General features: G+C 41.7%; 1 protein-coding gene across 3 annotated transcripts in view; it reads left to right on the plus strand.

Moving 5' to 3' along the window:
• The window catches only part of COL4A6 (collagen type IV alpha 6 chain), a 106,996-nt gene that overhangs the window by 62,614 nt on the left and 29,547 nt on the right, over positions 1-14,835 (plus strand). For 2 of the 3 annotated variants that reach the window (XM_085060365.1, XM_085060366.1), the window contains 8 exons: positions 4,890-5,024; positions 6,162-6,206; positions 11,467-11,583; positions 12,357-12,425; positions 13,295-13,330; positions 13,762-13,824; positions 14,456-14,491; positions 14,629-14,670. In XM_085060365.1, the coding sequence (XP_084916491.1) occupies positions 4,890-5,024; positions 6,162-6,206; positions 11,467-11,583; positions 12,357-12,425; positions 13,295-13,330; positions 13,762-13,824; positions 14,456-14,491; positions 14,629-14,670 (543 nt within the window). Of the gene's footprint in view, positions 1-4,779; positions 4,799-4,889; positions 5,025-6,161; positions 6,207-11,466; positions 11,584-12,356; positions 12,426-13,294; positions 13,331-13,761; positions 13,825-14,455; positions 14,492-14,628; positions 14,671-14,835 lie in introns of those variants that run through there. The other variant, XM_085060367.1, reaches the window with a different exon arrangement.

Here is a 14,835-nt window from a genome sequence, read left to right on the forward strand (position 1 = left end):
AAAAGTACAAAGCATTTTTCAGTAGGGAGAATAATTACTTACTCTGGAATGTGAGCAGGGCACTGGATACCTGACCTATAATTTAGGAAAATAGTGAAGGGGTTTTCATCAGTAATTATTATTATTACAGTAGAACTGTGGGGCCCCGGTTGAGAGCAGGACTCTGTTGTGCTGCTCACTGTCTATCTAGCAAGAGAGAACCACTGCTGTGGGAATCTTGCTGTGAAAGGAGGGCAGACCGAAGAGGAGAAGGGAGGAAATGGAGGTAGAAAGTTGAAGGCTGGCCCAAGGCTGTGCTGCTCACCAGTGGACAAGGCTGCCTTGCACTGGTAAGTCACCAACAGACCCTCTCAGCTGAGCTTGGCCAGATTCCTGTGTCAACTTTTGTAACCTGGTGTCTCTCAGCAGAGAGAACGTCCCTGGTTTAAACAGGTAATGCAATTTGTTTGTGTGAAAGGCATCTTGAGGGACCAGTCCCTTGTACAGGCTGTCCTGTACAACATGGGAATCGAGCACATAGATCTTCCTTAAAACTTTCAGGCTTAGAGTATGCACTAAATGAGAACATGCATTTTTAGGGCCATAATGAGTTAACGGTTTGCTCTTTGTTCACCTTTATGTAATCAAACAGGTATGAGATCCTTCAAACTACAAAGCATTTCCTCATGAAGTAAAGATTTCACTAGCAAGTTTTTGTGTCAATAAAATGTGCTATGGGGGAAATAATGGGTGAAGGAATAGAGAATGCGAGTAAGACCCTTTTAAAAAATGTGGTCTCTGAATTCTCATGGAGAGGAAACCATATGTTAGTTTCAAAAAACACGAGCATATTTAAATTCAGTTGCTCTTTTCATACAAAGGACCTTAATTTTGCTAAGAAAATTAATAGTGCTTTGCTGCTTGAAATATGGCAGTCTACAAATTTACTGAGAAAAATGGGGATCAGTTCTGCCATTCCTGATCAGTATTTTCTACTTTATTACTAGAGCTGTAGATTTATCTAACTTAGTGTGTTCCAGCGTCCTTTATGGTGATGAATCACTGAGTTGTTATTTGACAGTGACTTAGGCTAGTAGAATTGTTCCCCAAGTAAGCATGCACTTGTTTCTTTTGTCCCTGAAATAAGGGGCATGTCCAGTGGTTCCATACCATTTCCACCTGTGTTTCTTTGCACAGTGACAAATCAAATAGATTTACACTTTATTTTCCAAGCTCACAGAGGCAATGGGAAATAAAGAATGTTTGGAATTTGCAATGCTATGTGTAGCAGCTCTGCTTCAGTGGGCGAAAATTTATGTGGGGTATTAGAGTTGGCAAAAGGGGTAGGGACAATAGAGGAACTGGGATTGTGTTTGATTGTGCAGCAGCAGAGAGGCCCCATCATTACCCACTGTATAAGCCTTTCCTCATGACACTCTGGGATGCAGCTAAATTAAAAGGGTGTAAGGAGGAAGGTGCATGTTGCAGAACCTTTTCCATCCTGAAAGACACTGCCATCAAATTGCACTTTCAGGCTGTCTGCTTTTACCGCCTTCTGCAGTGTGGTGACTCAGAAGCAATGGGAGGTTCCTATTCCAGGCATTTTTTGTTCTTGCTTACCACACATTGAGAATGAAAATCTGAATGTCTGAGCCAGCTGTGTATTTGTAATGGTTTGCAATGGATATGTGAGTAACAGAGATGCATATGATTCGTGCTGAACTTGTGACACAAACTTAGTCAGAATCCAAAATTATCTATGAAAATGCCCAGGTATAAAAGAAATAATGCTATTTTACCAGCATCATATTCATTACAGACAGACAAGCATCTCATTTAGTGCTGCTGCACTGTGAAACCTGGTGCACAAATATGTTTGAGAATGCAGGTCATAGCTTTCAAACGTATGAAATACTAGTGGGCATTTGAGAGAACATTCACAAGTCACAGTAATTTCATTGGCCTTTTTATTGCTTGGTGTTATTATTATTCTATAATTTTCCTCTTTTTACAAAGGATTGTTATGCAGCTGGGAAGTCAAAATGATACTCTTTGCATTAATTGCTAATGGCTTTTCTGCAGACTACTATACTATATGTAGTGAACACTGGAGATTAAAAATAGGGAGTTCTGTTGATTCACTGTAGTTTTTGTTTGCTCTAATCCACATTTTATATTTCAGCTTGTCCTCACTGCTAAGAGACGTTTTATTCTTTTTATCCTTTGGTTTAGTAAGAGCAATCCTGGTGCCAAAGCACAGTAAAGACTAGGTAAACTTGTTGAGGTCAGACAGAAGTTCTACCTGGCATTGAACTCTGTAACTTTACCTTATGGTAAAACCTCAGTCTTCAATGTGCTGTTACCCTGGAATTGCTCCTGCATGCCACCGTGCCTGCTCTTTATAATGCTCTTATCTTGGAACAGTTCATGGGAGTGCTGCTGAGTGACGAAAAATGCTGCTTTTTTAGCAATGAAGGCAAGTCCTTTGTTTCAGCATAGAAAACATGATTTCCATCCACACAGACTTCAAAAGAAACAGTGGGAATTCTTGAGAGCCTGATTATCATGGCATAATCACATTATCAGAGAGATTAGAAGCACTTTACTGTGTCCTTATGCTTTAGTGACACTCTAAGGCACTGGACAAAATCTTCAAGTGCTGTTAAAATCTTTCTTTTAGGGCACTAAGGCAGGAGAGAGCTTTATAGCTGTGGGCCCTGAAATCACAGAGAACATGTTTAGTTGTTCTGTCAGAGAGCTGCTCATCCAAACACAAGCAGAAGATGTAGTTGCTGGTCTTTAACCCCCAAACTAGATATATTTCTCAGAGTGACCTGCAGCAGAGCAAAACAAAAGCCTCCTAAAATGTTAATTCTGATCAGTTCCAGTCATTGTGAAACACTGTCACTAACCAGGCAATCAAACTAATGGAATATAGAAGTATTAGCAATTCAAACAAATGAGGAATTCCCAGTGTGTTTTCTCTGCAAACCTTGGTGGACTCTTGGATGCCATTTCTTTTGTGGGAGGTGGCTGCCTGTAAGTGTAATGTGCCTGTTTTTAGGTTACGCCTCAGCACTGCTGTGTTTCCTTGAGGTAAACAGCCCACAATCTGTGCTTTGTAACTGGGTTTTTGCCTGAAAGCCTCTGAATTGCTTGTGATTGTGGGAAATTCAGTCTCAGCTTTAAGTGAGAGCAAAGCATGTGATTTTTAACATGCTTCTTGTTGTGTATGGTTGCCAAGGATCACTGAAGATCTAGGGATTAATGTTCTGATTATATAGTTTCCAATATAAAGGATTTCATTGATAATTAGCCCAGAGTGAAGAAAGCTAAAAATAATCAACAGAAAAGCATTTTCAGATGTGAGTCTGTGCCTCTGGAAGTGCACACTATGGACAGTGTCTAGACAGAAAAGGTATGAAATATCAAACATGCACTTGACCTCAGTTAAAAGGCCATGATGAAACAATCACAACAGAAAGAGTGACATGGGAGAATTGTTGCAGTTCAAACTGCTCCAGCAGTGAAGACACATGGAATATGGGAAAAAAATATTTTAGCCTGCACAAGTACGAAGAATGATTCTGGAAAAAGAATTTTTAAAACTAATTACAGTTTGTTTCACTTTGCTTGATTTTCAACATGTAACAATGCATTCTTAAATTAACTGTAGAAATCTTTTACCTGCCAAGACGTGGAGTCAGGACTTTGTGTGTCTCCAGCTGAGATTACTAAAACACTTGCAGCAGGGAGCTGCATTCCTTCTGCTGTTTTACAGAGTTTGGGAAATAAGAGGGAAACACACTTCCACGGACATGAGAATTAAAAGGAGGGGAATTTATGCGGTGTGAGTTTTTTAAAAACTTCCTCCTCCATTCTATATCTTTTAGCGTAAGGCTTGATTCTTTGTGCTGGTAACGTTGTGTAATCCCCTGAGTGCCTTGGCAGCAGAAAGCAGAGCCACAAGCGGCACTTTCTGCTGTTACTTTGGGGGTTTAGACTGCTGTCTTTGGTGTCTCGTCATGGAGCAGGAGGGAAGCAAACACTTTGCTCAGAGCGGTTCAGCGCTCGGCACATCTCCCGAGCCGCGCACAGCCCGCAGCGCCCGCCGGCAGCCCCGCGCCATCTGCCGGCAGCGCCCGGCACTGCACCCCGCGGCAGCCGGGCTGAGCGCTGCTGCTCCTTCCTGCGCTTTGGGATCTTCCAGGGAAAGGAGGCTTCTCGCTATAACCCTGGGCACCGAGGTGCTGCAGCGTGCCCAGAGCAGGGCAGCAAAGCAGCTGAAGGGTCTGGAGCACAAGTCTGATGAGAAGCGGCTGAGGGAGATGGGGGTTTTCTGGCCTGGAGACAAAGAGGCTCAGTGGGTGCCCTTATCTCTTCCTTCAACTCTCTGAAAGGAGGCTGGGGTGAGGTGGGGATCAGCCTCTTCTCCCAGGCAACCAGCGATAGAACAAGGGGAAATGGCCTCAAGTTGTGCTAGGGGAGACTCAGGCTGGATATTGGGAAAAATTTCTTCACTGCAAGAGTGGTTAAGAACTGGATCACAGTGGAGTCACCATGCTTGGAAGTGTTTGAAAAATGATCAGATGTGGCACTTGGCAATATGGTTCAGTGTGCATGGTGGTATTCAATCAAAGGTTGGACTTGATCTTGGAGGAATTTTCCAGCATTAATGATTCAGCACATCATCCCCAGCTGGTTGAGGGAGGTGGTTGTCCTTCTCTGCTCTGTGCTGGTGTGGCCCCACTTCAAGTTCTGCATGCAATTGTCTGAGAATGAACAGGGAAGATTTCAGGAGTCCTGACTACCCAGAGAGGTATCAAATTTCATTAAAAATTGAGTTAGAAAGAGTAATTACAGAGGAGTTTGTGAACATGGTGCACTGACTTATTTTTATCGTGTATTAGGGACGACCAGGACCGATTGGGCTTCAAGGACCAATAGGAGCACCTGGATTTACTGGCCCAGAAGGTTTGCCAGGAGCCAAAGGTGAGAGAGGAGCAGTGGGCCCTCCGGGACCAGCTGGACAGAAAGGTGACAAGGTAGGCTCAACAGTGACTTTTCTGTCCCTGCAATAGTTTTATGGCCTTGTATATATTTTTGATTGAATAAGATAATCTAAGGCTATCTGTCCAGAGGTAAAAATACAAAGGAATTTCAACAGTATCTTTAGAGAATTGTCAGCATTTATTTTTGAATGAGAATAGAGGTCCTAAGGCTGCTGAACAGTGTAGCTATCCTGGTAGATGAACCACAGCCAAATGAGCATTGCTGTTGCAAGTAGTCTGTCACTTCACATGCCATGGGGTAGATGGGTGTTATTCACACTCTATTCAGGGAGATATGGAGCTGGTTCCTGTGCAGAAGATCCTGAGTTGGTGTCCAGAAAAGCAAAAAGAATGGATACTAAATGAAATCTGCAGTTCAGTTTTGCAGATATGATAAACTACGTAATATTAAATGGAGTAGCCCATAAGGTGTAGGTGTCAATGGATGCAATGTGCAAGATTGGAAACAATTTCTTTGCTCTGAAAAGATTCCACTTACTCCAGAACTGTTTCTATCCACTGAGATGATGCATATGTAATACCAACATCCCATAAGATTCTCTCTCTCTTCATCCCTTGTGGGAGCAATATACTTTACCTTTCCAAAGCTAGAATGATTTAGGCTGGATATTCTGCTTAAACAGTCTGTTTTGCTACTATCCAGAGCAGAGCAACAAAGTGTGGTATTTACTTGCAACTTGGGCAGTCTGAAGTTAATGCAGTGGTCTGCATACCTCTGGCAGTCCTATCCAAGTACAGACAGAAACATATCTAAGTCCTGTTGAAATTCTTGGAAAGTCAAGGGTTAAGTTTATACTAGATTGTTTATTTTACTGGCATCTTGTTTTCTCCAGATGTGCAGTAGGAGATTATATTTTTACTTTAAATTGCCTGATTAAAACATTTCTGAAACACTCATTTGGCATCCTGTCAAGCTCAGATGCTCAGTTCCTATCTTCACTGACCCCTGTGGTCAGAGAGAATCTGCATGAGATTTGCAAAGGAGTTTGCTCCTTTTGGTTTTGAGAGCAGAAGTCCAAGACTGAAAGTGTTGCAGTGAAAAATATCTCACAGGTAACTGAAATATACAAACTGATGAAGTGAAATATAATGTGTACTCTTTTTCTTTAGGGTCCAATGGGAGTTCCAGGATTTCAGGGCATCAATGGGATCCCAGTAAGTTTGCATATTTAAATATAAACCACCAGAATGTTAATTACAACCAAAAGCACCTGAACACAATTAGATTGTCCTAGCACATGCAGAGTGTACCTTGCAATTGGTTGCTTCTCTCTGGAGGAAAATGGCTGTTTGTTAATCTACCTGGTGATCCCATGCTGTTTTGTAAGAGGTTTGGATCCTCTTATAGGATAATAGGAAGTTGATACATATCAGGGGAAGTGAGCCAGAGTTACATGGGGATCCTTTGCATCATTGTCTCCCTCAATCATCTTTTGCTATGACATGAATGAAAGCAGTGATGAGAGCTGAGGCCCTCCAGGTAATCCTTACTTCTCTTCTAGGTTCTAGTTCTGGTTTAGATCAGGTGACAGATCTAAATTCCCTGCCCATCAGGAATTTTTTGGCTCTTTCATTCTTTAGAACTTTACATTCTAGTGACACTTTACAAAACAATATATGCCTGGAGTGTTTTTGCCAGCTTTATTTTCCTTTGGTTTCTCCAGTGATTTTTGCAAAGGTATCTTGCAGTACATCAGGAGAATTTTAACTGGATCAGCCTTACAAGTTGCCCAAAACCTCCTTGCTCTTTCTAGAGTATTTAGTTCATCCTGCTTTCTCCTTCTGATATTAAAATCCTTTTTATTTTCTTGGTGACATTTTTCCATCCTGTGTATCATTGTGCCTTCAGACTATGCTTTTACTCTTTCTCATCTTTCCTGCTTTCTCAGCTGTCCAGGAGCTCCAACAGTTGGGCTGTGTTTTCTTACTTCCTATCAAAAACTGAATTGTTGTGGTAGATTGGCTGAAAATGCACCCTTGGCCTTGTACATGAGCTTGTTTGATTCCAGCTCCTTCCTGGCCCTTGTCCTTCACTCCCCCTCTTCTCATCCTTGCCTGTTTTCTCTCCTGCTCTACTCCCTTGCTGCTATTTTTTTTTTTTCTTTTACCACTAGCCAACTGTCTAGGTCTGAAGAGAACAAGCTGTTCCCATAATGCTTAATTTAATTGAACACACTGTGGGAACACACTGTTCTCAGGGTATTTTTTCAGATGAGGCTCAGGAGAAAGGGGATTCCCAACAGTGAGGGGAGGCAGAGATAGAGCAACGGCCAATGCCAGGTAGTTGGCAGTGACAGGCATTCCAAGGAGAGCAGGGGAGGCAGATGAGAGCATTCAAAGCCTTCAGCATATGCAGATCTACTCTGCTTTGCAACATGCTGCAGGTGGGTGAATGCAAAAGAGGCAGATTTTGCTGGGCACAAGCAGCAAAGTGCTCAACACTGTGGGTCTTCTGTGCCTCAACTGCAGGGCAGAAAAAGGGGAAAGGGAAACTAGTTCATACAGTTTACATTACAGCCACTGAAATAAATGCTTCCATTGTAGGGTGAAAATAGCAACCACCACTGCTTGAGTAAATATTTTTACATTTGCCATTACATTTCAGAGTAGGGAGTAACTTAGGTTTTTTGTGAAGTGTATACAAGTGTAGGCACTTTATGTGGATGTGTGAAATGCAGAGCAAAGGAGAGAGCGTGTGTGTCTGACAGATATATTGCTATCTCTGCACATCTAAATATGAAGAGAGATTCTTTGTAGTATGCAGGTATGTTAGTGTGGGCAGATGTAGTTTAGTCATGGCCATGGGCAAGGCCGTTATTCGGAGGGGAATCCCACTGTTCACCTTAAGGGAAGTGGTATTCCACAGAGTTCCCTTGGGGAATGGGGCAAGTAAATCATGTTATTGCAGCTGGCCTGACTAATCCCTTTAACCTAGTAAATACAGCAGCTACATGTGTTTATTGCTAGACTTTCATGTCATGCTGTAGGAGAAACCCTCAAATCCTTAGCCCTACTTGGGAAGTTTATTCTTTTCAATAGGACAAGATTCAAGGACACCTCTGGCAAAGACTGGAACTGGAGCTGGGAGATGTATATAGCTTTTCATGAACTGTCCAAGGAGTTCTAGGAGGAAATATTTTTATAAGTGAGCCCTTGTCTGTGCCATGAAAGCCAGAGCTATACGAAGAGGCAGTTTTGTGATCTTTCTAGAGTAAATGCAAGTACTTGGCGATGGCTGTAGAAAGGCCACTTGCTGTATCAGCAACCATGAAACTGTTTATTCAATTAGTTTTGTATTCATCCTTAATTGCATTTGTTTCTCTGTTTTTAAATATTCATTGAGCTCTCCTGTTGGGATGGCCTTTGTGCTGTTTGATTTAGAGAAAAGGCCTCTTGGGATCACAGTGTCAGTGCACAAGCAAGAGTCAGATAAAGGAGGGCCCAGATAACCAGTTCGAGTTTCCTTATCTGTCTCACACCAAATGTCTCCTTTTGTGAGAACAGAGAGCACAAGCATCTCTCCAACCTGTGTTTTAACTCAGATCTGTAAACGAATCACCCTGATATGTATAAGTAAAGCCTGTGAAAGTCTTCTGCCTTAGTCAGTTGAGGTGCTTGTGTTCAATTGGCACATTTGCCAAAGCAGGAATTAGAGGAGGTGAGAGCAATGAAACTATTAACCACAACTTTTTCAGGCCAAAACAGCTCTTTAAATAACTTTTTAAACCCCTGGGAAATGGTTCTTTTAAGGCAGGACTTAGCAACTCTCAAGGAAGTCAATTGTGGGTATTTGGTATCTCCTCAGGTAAGGGTCTTAAAACAAAACGTTATGAACTCTGATTGCAGATTAGCTATAAAGTATGAAATCCTGTGGATTGTTTTCCTAGAGCAAAAGAGACAGAATGTGTGTGTGTGTGTGCCTGTGTGTCAGTCTGTGTCATGTTTTGGCTCAGAACCACAGACATGGATGCCACGGGATTAAGTGACAGGGGCACAGATTTATGTAGCACACATGAGAAATCACTGTGATCAGCATACTTTGTGTCCTCTCTTTGTGAGCCCTACTCCCATATTAAGAGGATACCAAAGCCCTTTGGGCCACTTACAGGCTGTGTTGGTCAGAGAGCTAGGAGATCTCACCCAAAGCATTTCCCAGGACATGGCTCAGCCAGCAGCTGCCTGCCACAGGCTGGCTCTCAGCCAGCACTAAAGCTGGAGCAGCTTGGCTCCCTGTTGCCTCACTCTGAGGGGCAGATGTTGGCCCTTTCAGCTTCACTAAACCTTGCAGCTGGTCACCTTGTGCTGTAACCAGATACATGTGCACTTGTCCCACATAGCTCCTGGTTTTGTTGATGCTGTGAACAAAGTGGAAGACCTGGTAGACAATGACAACTCTGGCCTCCCTCTGCAGTCACTGCCTGTCCTGCCAGTGACTTGATGCTCTTGGCTATGACATCCTGCATGGACAAAATTAATAAAATAATTTCTAAGAGGTAAATGTAAGAGGCAATAAATTGGTGCTTCAGCCTACTCCTGTTGCTTTACCAGGACCTCGCAAGTCCCTGCTTTCACACCACATGTGGGTATTTTGACAAACAGACTTTAATCATTGGAGCAACTGGCCCTGTTAATGCAGTGGTCCCTGATGGTAATGCTTTGGGATGACTTCATTCCATGCCTTGTTAAGTCTCAAATTTATATTGGTCTGAGTGAGCTGCCTCAGTCCTCTAGTTGAGACACGCTTGATGTTCATTCAGTTTGTACCTTGTTGACTGACAGAAAGCAGATCAGGTCTCTCGATTTTGTTGGCACAAATCTCAATGAAGTTGCCAAACGAGCTGGACCAAGGACTTCATCTGACTGAAAATTAACCCCATTAAGAAACAGAACAGTTATTTCTCTGCTGTGTTTGTTTCCTACTCTGCCAGCATGGGGAGGAGGTATGTGTGAGCAGTAGTGTGCAATAGCCCTCCTGGCAGCAGCTGAGACCAGTGATCAGCTTGAGTATTTACATAACTATGGCCTAAGCTGCTCTGCATCCTTGAGAAAGTCATTCTGCTACTGTGTGAGCCCAGCTTCCCATCTATAAAATTAAGATTATAGCATTCCGACATTTTTGCGAGGGATTTAAAGATCCTTAGATAAAGGGCTTTACATTACTGCAGAGTTCTCATTGAGTTTGGTCAGCATATGCTGTTGGCTTGGACTGGGAAGACCTTTAGTGTTGCTAATGTGTTTTATTTTAAGTGTCAGGCATGAAGGATTGTTAATGTTCTGCTTTATCTCCATTTTACCCATGTTTATTTTTTTTACTTTCCTAATGTGAGTCATAACTAGCTTAGTGCCATATCTTGAGGAGAAATCTTTGGGATCAAACAAAAGTACTTTTGGGATGAGTCAAGATCACCGTGTACCGAGGGGAGAGAGGGAATTGTCAAGTTACTCATACTATCTTCATAAGTTTAATTTTTCTCCTTGCCTTAAAACGATGTCATTGAGTGCCACAGGACTTATTTATAGAAAAAGCAGTATAGAATAAGGAGCTACTTGAAACCTGGGCAATGTGACTGACAGTTCTGCCTTTCTGCCTTCTGTCCTCACATACCCATATGGCACTGAAGAAAAAGTACCTAAAGTCTCCAGCTTTGATCTCCTTTGCACTCGTTCCATGCGGAGTAAACTCCAGTCAAATTAGTAGAGCTATACCAGGGCAAAAGAGGTGGGAAATCAGAATAAGTTACAATTGCGTTTTGCTCTGCTTGATTAGTAATTGACCATTACAAATACTTCTAAAAAAATATTGTTAGTTTAATTGGATCTTTCTCCCAGTTGCTTTGCCTAAGGTCTTACGTATAATATAACAAATAAAGCTGTTCTACTTGAATGGCCTGATGCTGGAGCTTTAACATCTGTTGGTCTATTAAAAGAAAGAATCCACACTGGAGAGGAAGAGAAGTCACTGAAACTCCAAGCAGATTGGAATTATAAATGCTCAGTATTGTTGGGTCTGCCTCTGCCCTTGCTTTCACATGAGCAACTTCCATTCCCGGTGTCAGGTGCACCCTTGTGTGCTGTTTGACACTGTTACACTCCATATGGCTCACACTGCTGTGGGATGAGGATCGCCCTTTCGGGACCTACTCATGCACAAGTTATGTACTCCAGAAAACTAGCCCTTGGAGAAAAAGGTAATCAGATGAATGCAGCCAATGTTCTAGGGTTTAACCTTTAGGGAGGACAAACAAAGCTGGCTGAAGAAGCTCATTCTGTTGCAGTCTGAACTTGGTTGGGAGTTACGCAATTCTTTTGGTTTGTGTTGCCATTTGGAAGGAAGATACCAGTTTTCTGGGGACAACAGTATTACTAATAAAATAATGGATTCTGTCAGTCATTCTCTCTTTTTCCCTTTACACAGGGTCACCCTGGGCAGTCTGGACCTAGAGGCCTCCCTGGCCTTGATGGCTGCAATGGAACCACGGGGAGTCCTGGCATTTCTGGACCAGATGGGTTTCCTGGCCTGCCTGGACTGCCTGTATGTCCCAACTCAAATGTGGTGTTCTGTAGTCACCAAACCAGGATTTGATTTTTGTGACATTATTGCAGAAGTAACTGCCAAGCATTTAGGATGAACCCAAATAACCCTAAGTTTATTAGCATTGTTAGAGCTCGATTTTCTTATCCACTCTGAAGATAAAGTGAAGATGCTGTGGATAAAATCCCCTCTCTCACCTACTGCCATTGCTGCTTTGGATGCATCCCGGGAAATGGGTGGCTGTCTGGGCTGCAAACCCACACTGACAACTCAGTTTTTCAACCACAAATACCCCCAAGTCCTTCTCCAGGGCTGCTTTCAAACCACTCATTGCCCAGCCTGAATCCATGATTGGGATTGCCCCAACTCAGTTGCACGATCTTGCACTTGATGAGGTTTACATCCCTCAAGCCTGCCAAGGTCCCTCTAAATGGCATTGGTGTCTATATGAACAGGGGAGTTACACCATGTCAAACAGGTTCAAACAGGATCTAAAGTTATCAAAGGCCTAAAATAAAAGGGAAATCTAATACAAACAGGAAAAAACTAGAGCAAATGTTTGCAGAACCTTGTTTTATTAAAACTGCAGGAAGTCTTTAGTTCTCATAATAGCACAGATTCTCTGACAAAGCAGCAGTAGTACTTTTACAGTTTACTGGAGCCAGGAGTTACCTTGTTCATTATGCTGATTAGAGAGTCTTTCAAAACTAAAGCAGTATTTTTTCCAGACATTTATTTTTTACTTTCTTTTTATTTTATTTTTTTTTAATCAGGGTCGTCCTGGCCTGAAAGGCCTTAAAGGAGAACCTGTTTTTGCTCAAGGCAGTCTTAAAGGAGTGAAGGTAAGTCTTGTCATCACATAGGAGAAAATAGACAAGATGTCCCACAGGTTGCAGGGCTGATACTGCAAGTTCAATTACTCATGGTGTCAGTTCTGTGTGTCTGAGTGCAGAGCTGTGGAAAAGGCCTTGTAATAACTTCATTAATGACTACACAGAATAATCTCAGAACCTGGAATTGCTTGGTCTTTGCAGAGACCTTGTTCATCCCACACTGGGATGCTGGGATATTGCTCATTCTGTTACTTTCAGTGCATGTTACGATTTCTACTGTGAGATTCCAGCTGCCTCCCAGTGTTTTTTGTACTGCAGGGTACTAGAAATTAATCCATCACATTCTCAGTTTACATACATGCATCCTTAAATATTGAAAATATTTTAAAATTCACTCTGTGATATAAGGCCTCTTACACTGACTTTGTCAAAATTAGGAACTCTTTTAATATTCTACTTACATTAAATATATTCCCAAGTTGGAAAAATTTAAACAGATCTGTATTTATGGAAAAATTTAAACACTTCTGTATTTATGGAAAATTAGGATAATTTTATACTATGATGATATACTTTTGCATATTTTATAGTGGTTATGTAATAAAAGTTTTTATAGTGTATTTTCAGTGGTTTTGTAATTAATTTTTTTTTAATGCTACTTTATTTTCTCTTGTTACACATAAATAAAATGGTTCTAATTTCTCTAGAGGTCTCCATTACCCAATATAATTATGGAAGCACAGATTTCAAGATATTTTCCCATTTACATTTGATCTAATGTTAACAGCAAATATTTCTATTTATACAGAGCTTGATGTTCCTTATAGTTTGTTGCCATAATGTTGCATAATTTTTACCCATTCATTTATAATTTTTAGGGTGAAAATGGTCTTCCTGGATTGGATGGAGTTCCTGTAAGTTATTTAATGTGGGGAAAAAATGATTTTAAAGAATATTGAATCGGTACATTTTCAGGTATTGGTTCTCCAGGATCCTTTTCAAGTTAGTGGGAAGTGTATTTACATGTGTGATACCAGTAGTGTGAGTAATTCTAGCTTGGTAGGGGTGTGAGTGGATCCACATTATGGCAGAGGAAGTTGGATTTTTACTGTTACCTATTTCATTATTCCTTTTTCAAATCAAACTGCCTTCTGCCATTGAACTCTTTAACTTTGATTTTCAAAATACATCTAATCCATCTAATCATATGAACTAAATTGTTTTAATATTTAAATTTACCGACTAACTAGGGGATATTACTTAATGTTTCCTGAGACTCACTTTGGATGGGGTTTGATGGGGTAAATGCTACACAGCCTGTATTTGGCCTCTGTTCTTTTTATAGGGCCCAAAGGGTTTTCCAGGTCCAATCGGCCCTGCAGGCCCTATAGGATTACCAGGTTTGCAGGTAAGAAAGCTCAGCTGTTGCACTTGTTGATAGAACAGCTCAAGCTGTTGGCAGTTTTCCCTTCCTGTCTCTGCTTGTGTCGTGACAATGAGCAAAAGTACCAGTGCACCTGAAAGGACTGAGCAGAGCTGACTTGTAGCAAAGGATGCTTGGTCTGGGGTAGTTTGATCTGATCACAAGAGCAAAGGCTCCTCTCTGGGGCATCCAGGGCAGCAAACGTGACCAAGGGCTCCAGCAGAGCTCTGCAGTGCTCTGCAAACACCTCATTTTACTGCTCTGAGCACTTCCTCACCTCAGGGCCTGGGGGAGTAGGCTGATCTCTGAGGTTTGGAGCCTTCGTTGTCATGAGCAATGTTAGAGTTGGTTTTTCAAGATCCTACAAGAAAACTTCTATTGGGTAAAGGTAAAGCCAAACCAACATATTTGTTGGCTTGAAGTTGAAGTGTTTCCTTAATTAACGATGGTGTCAAAGGGCTGTTCTGTTGGATATGTGAAGACTTGAGAGCATTTGTCTTGCTTTTGCTTTGGAGGCAAGAAAGTTCAGATACCACTGCAGATCCCAGCATTGCTCCACTTGTTCGCATCTTCATTAAGTCAGAAGGAATAAAATCTTGATCTTGTTTACGTTTAGGGTCCAGTGGGTCCCCCTGGGCCACCAGGTCCAAAAGTAAGTACCTACCTTTACTGTCTTCTATTTAGTGCTAATTTTGGGGGGGAGTAACAGTGCTGTGGACCTAGATGATAGTGATGGTGTTGTTGCTGTTGTTTTATTATTCATTCATCCATGGTTTTTTTCTCTCCTAGGGTAACATGGGATTAGGCTTTCAAGGAGAGAAAGGAGAAAAGGTAAATGAAACTTGTTCTATTATAGAAAGAGCATGAAATAATATTCTAGAGCTCCATCATAGCTTTATTGTCTAGAAAGTGGCTAGATACTAACATTTTCCATTTTCCACAAATTCCCATGGCAGCATTCAGGCACACAGATTTATAATCATGAGATATCATTAA

This window comes from Lichenostomus cassidix, chromosome 4A (assembly GCF_008360975.1).
Source record: "Lichenostomus cassidix isolate B80296 chromosome 4A, HeHo_3.0, whole genome shotgun sequence".
NCBI classification, from domain to species: Eukaryota; Metazoa; Chordata; class Aves; order Passeriformes; family Meliphagidae; genus Lichenostomus; species Lichenostomus cassidix.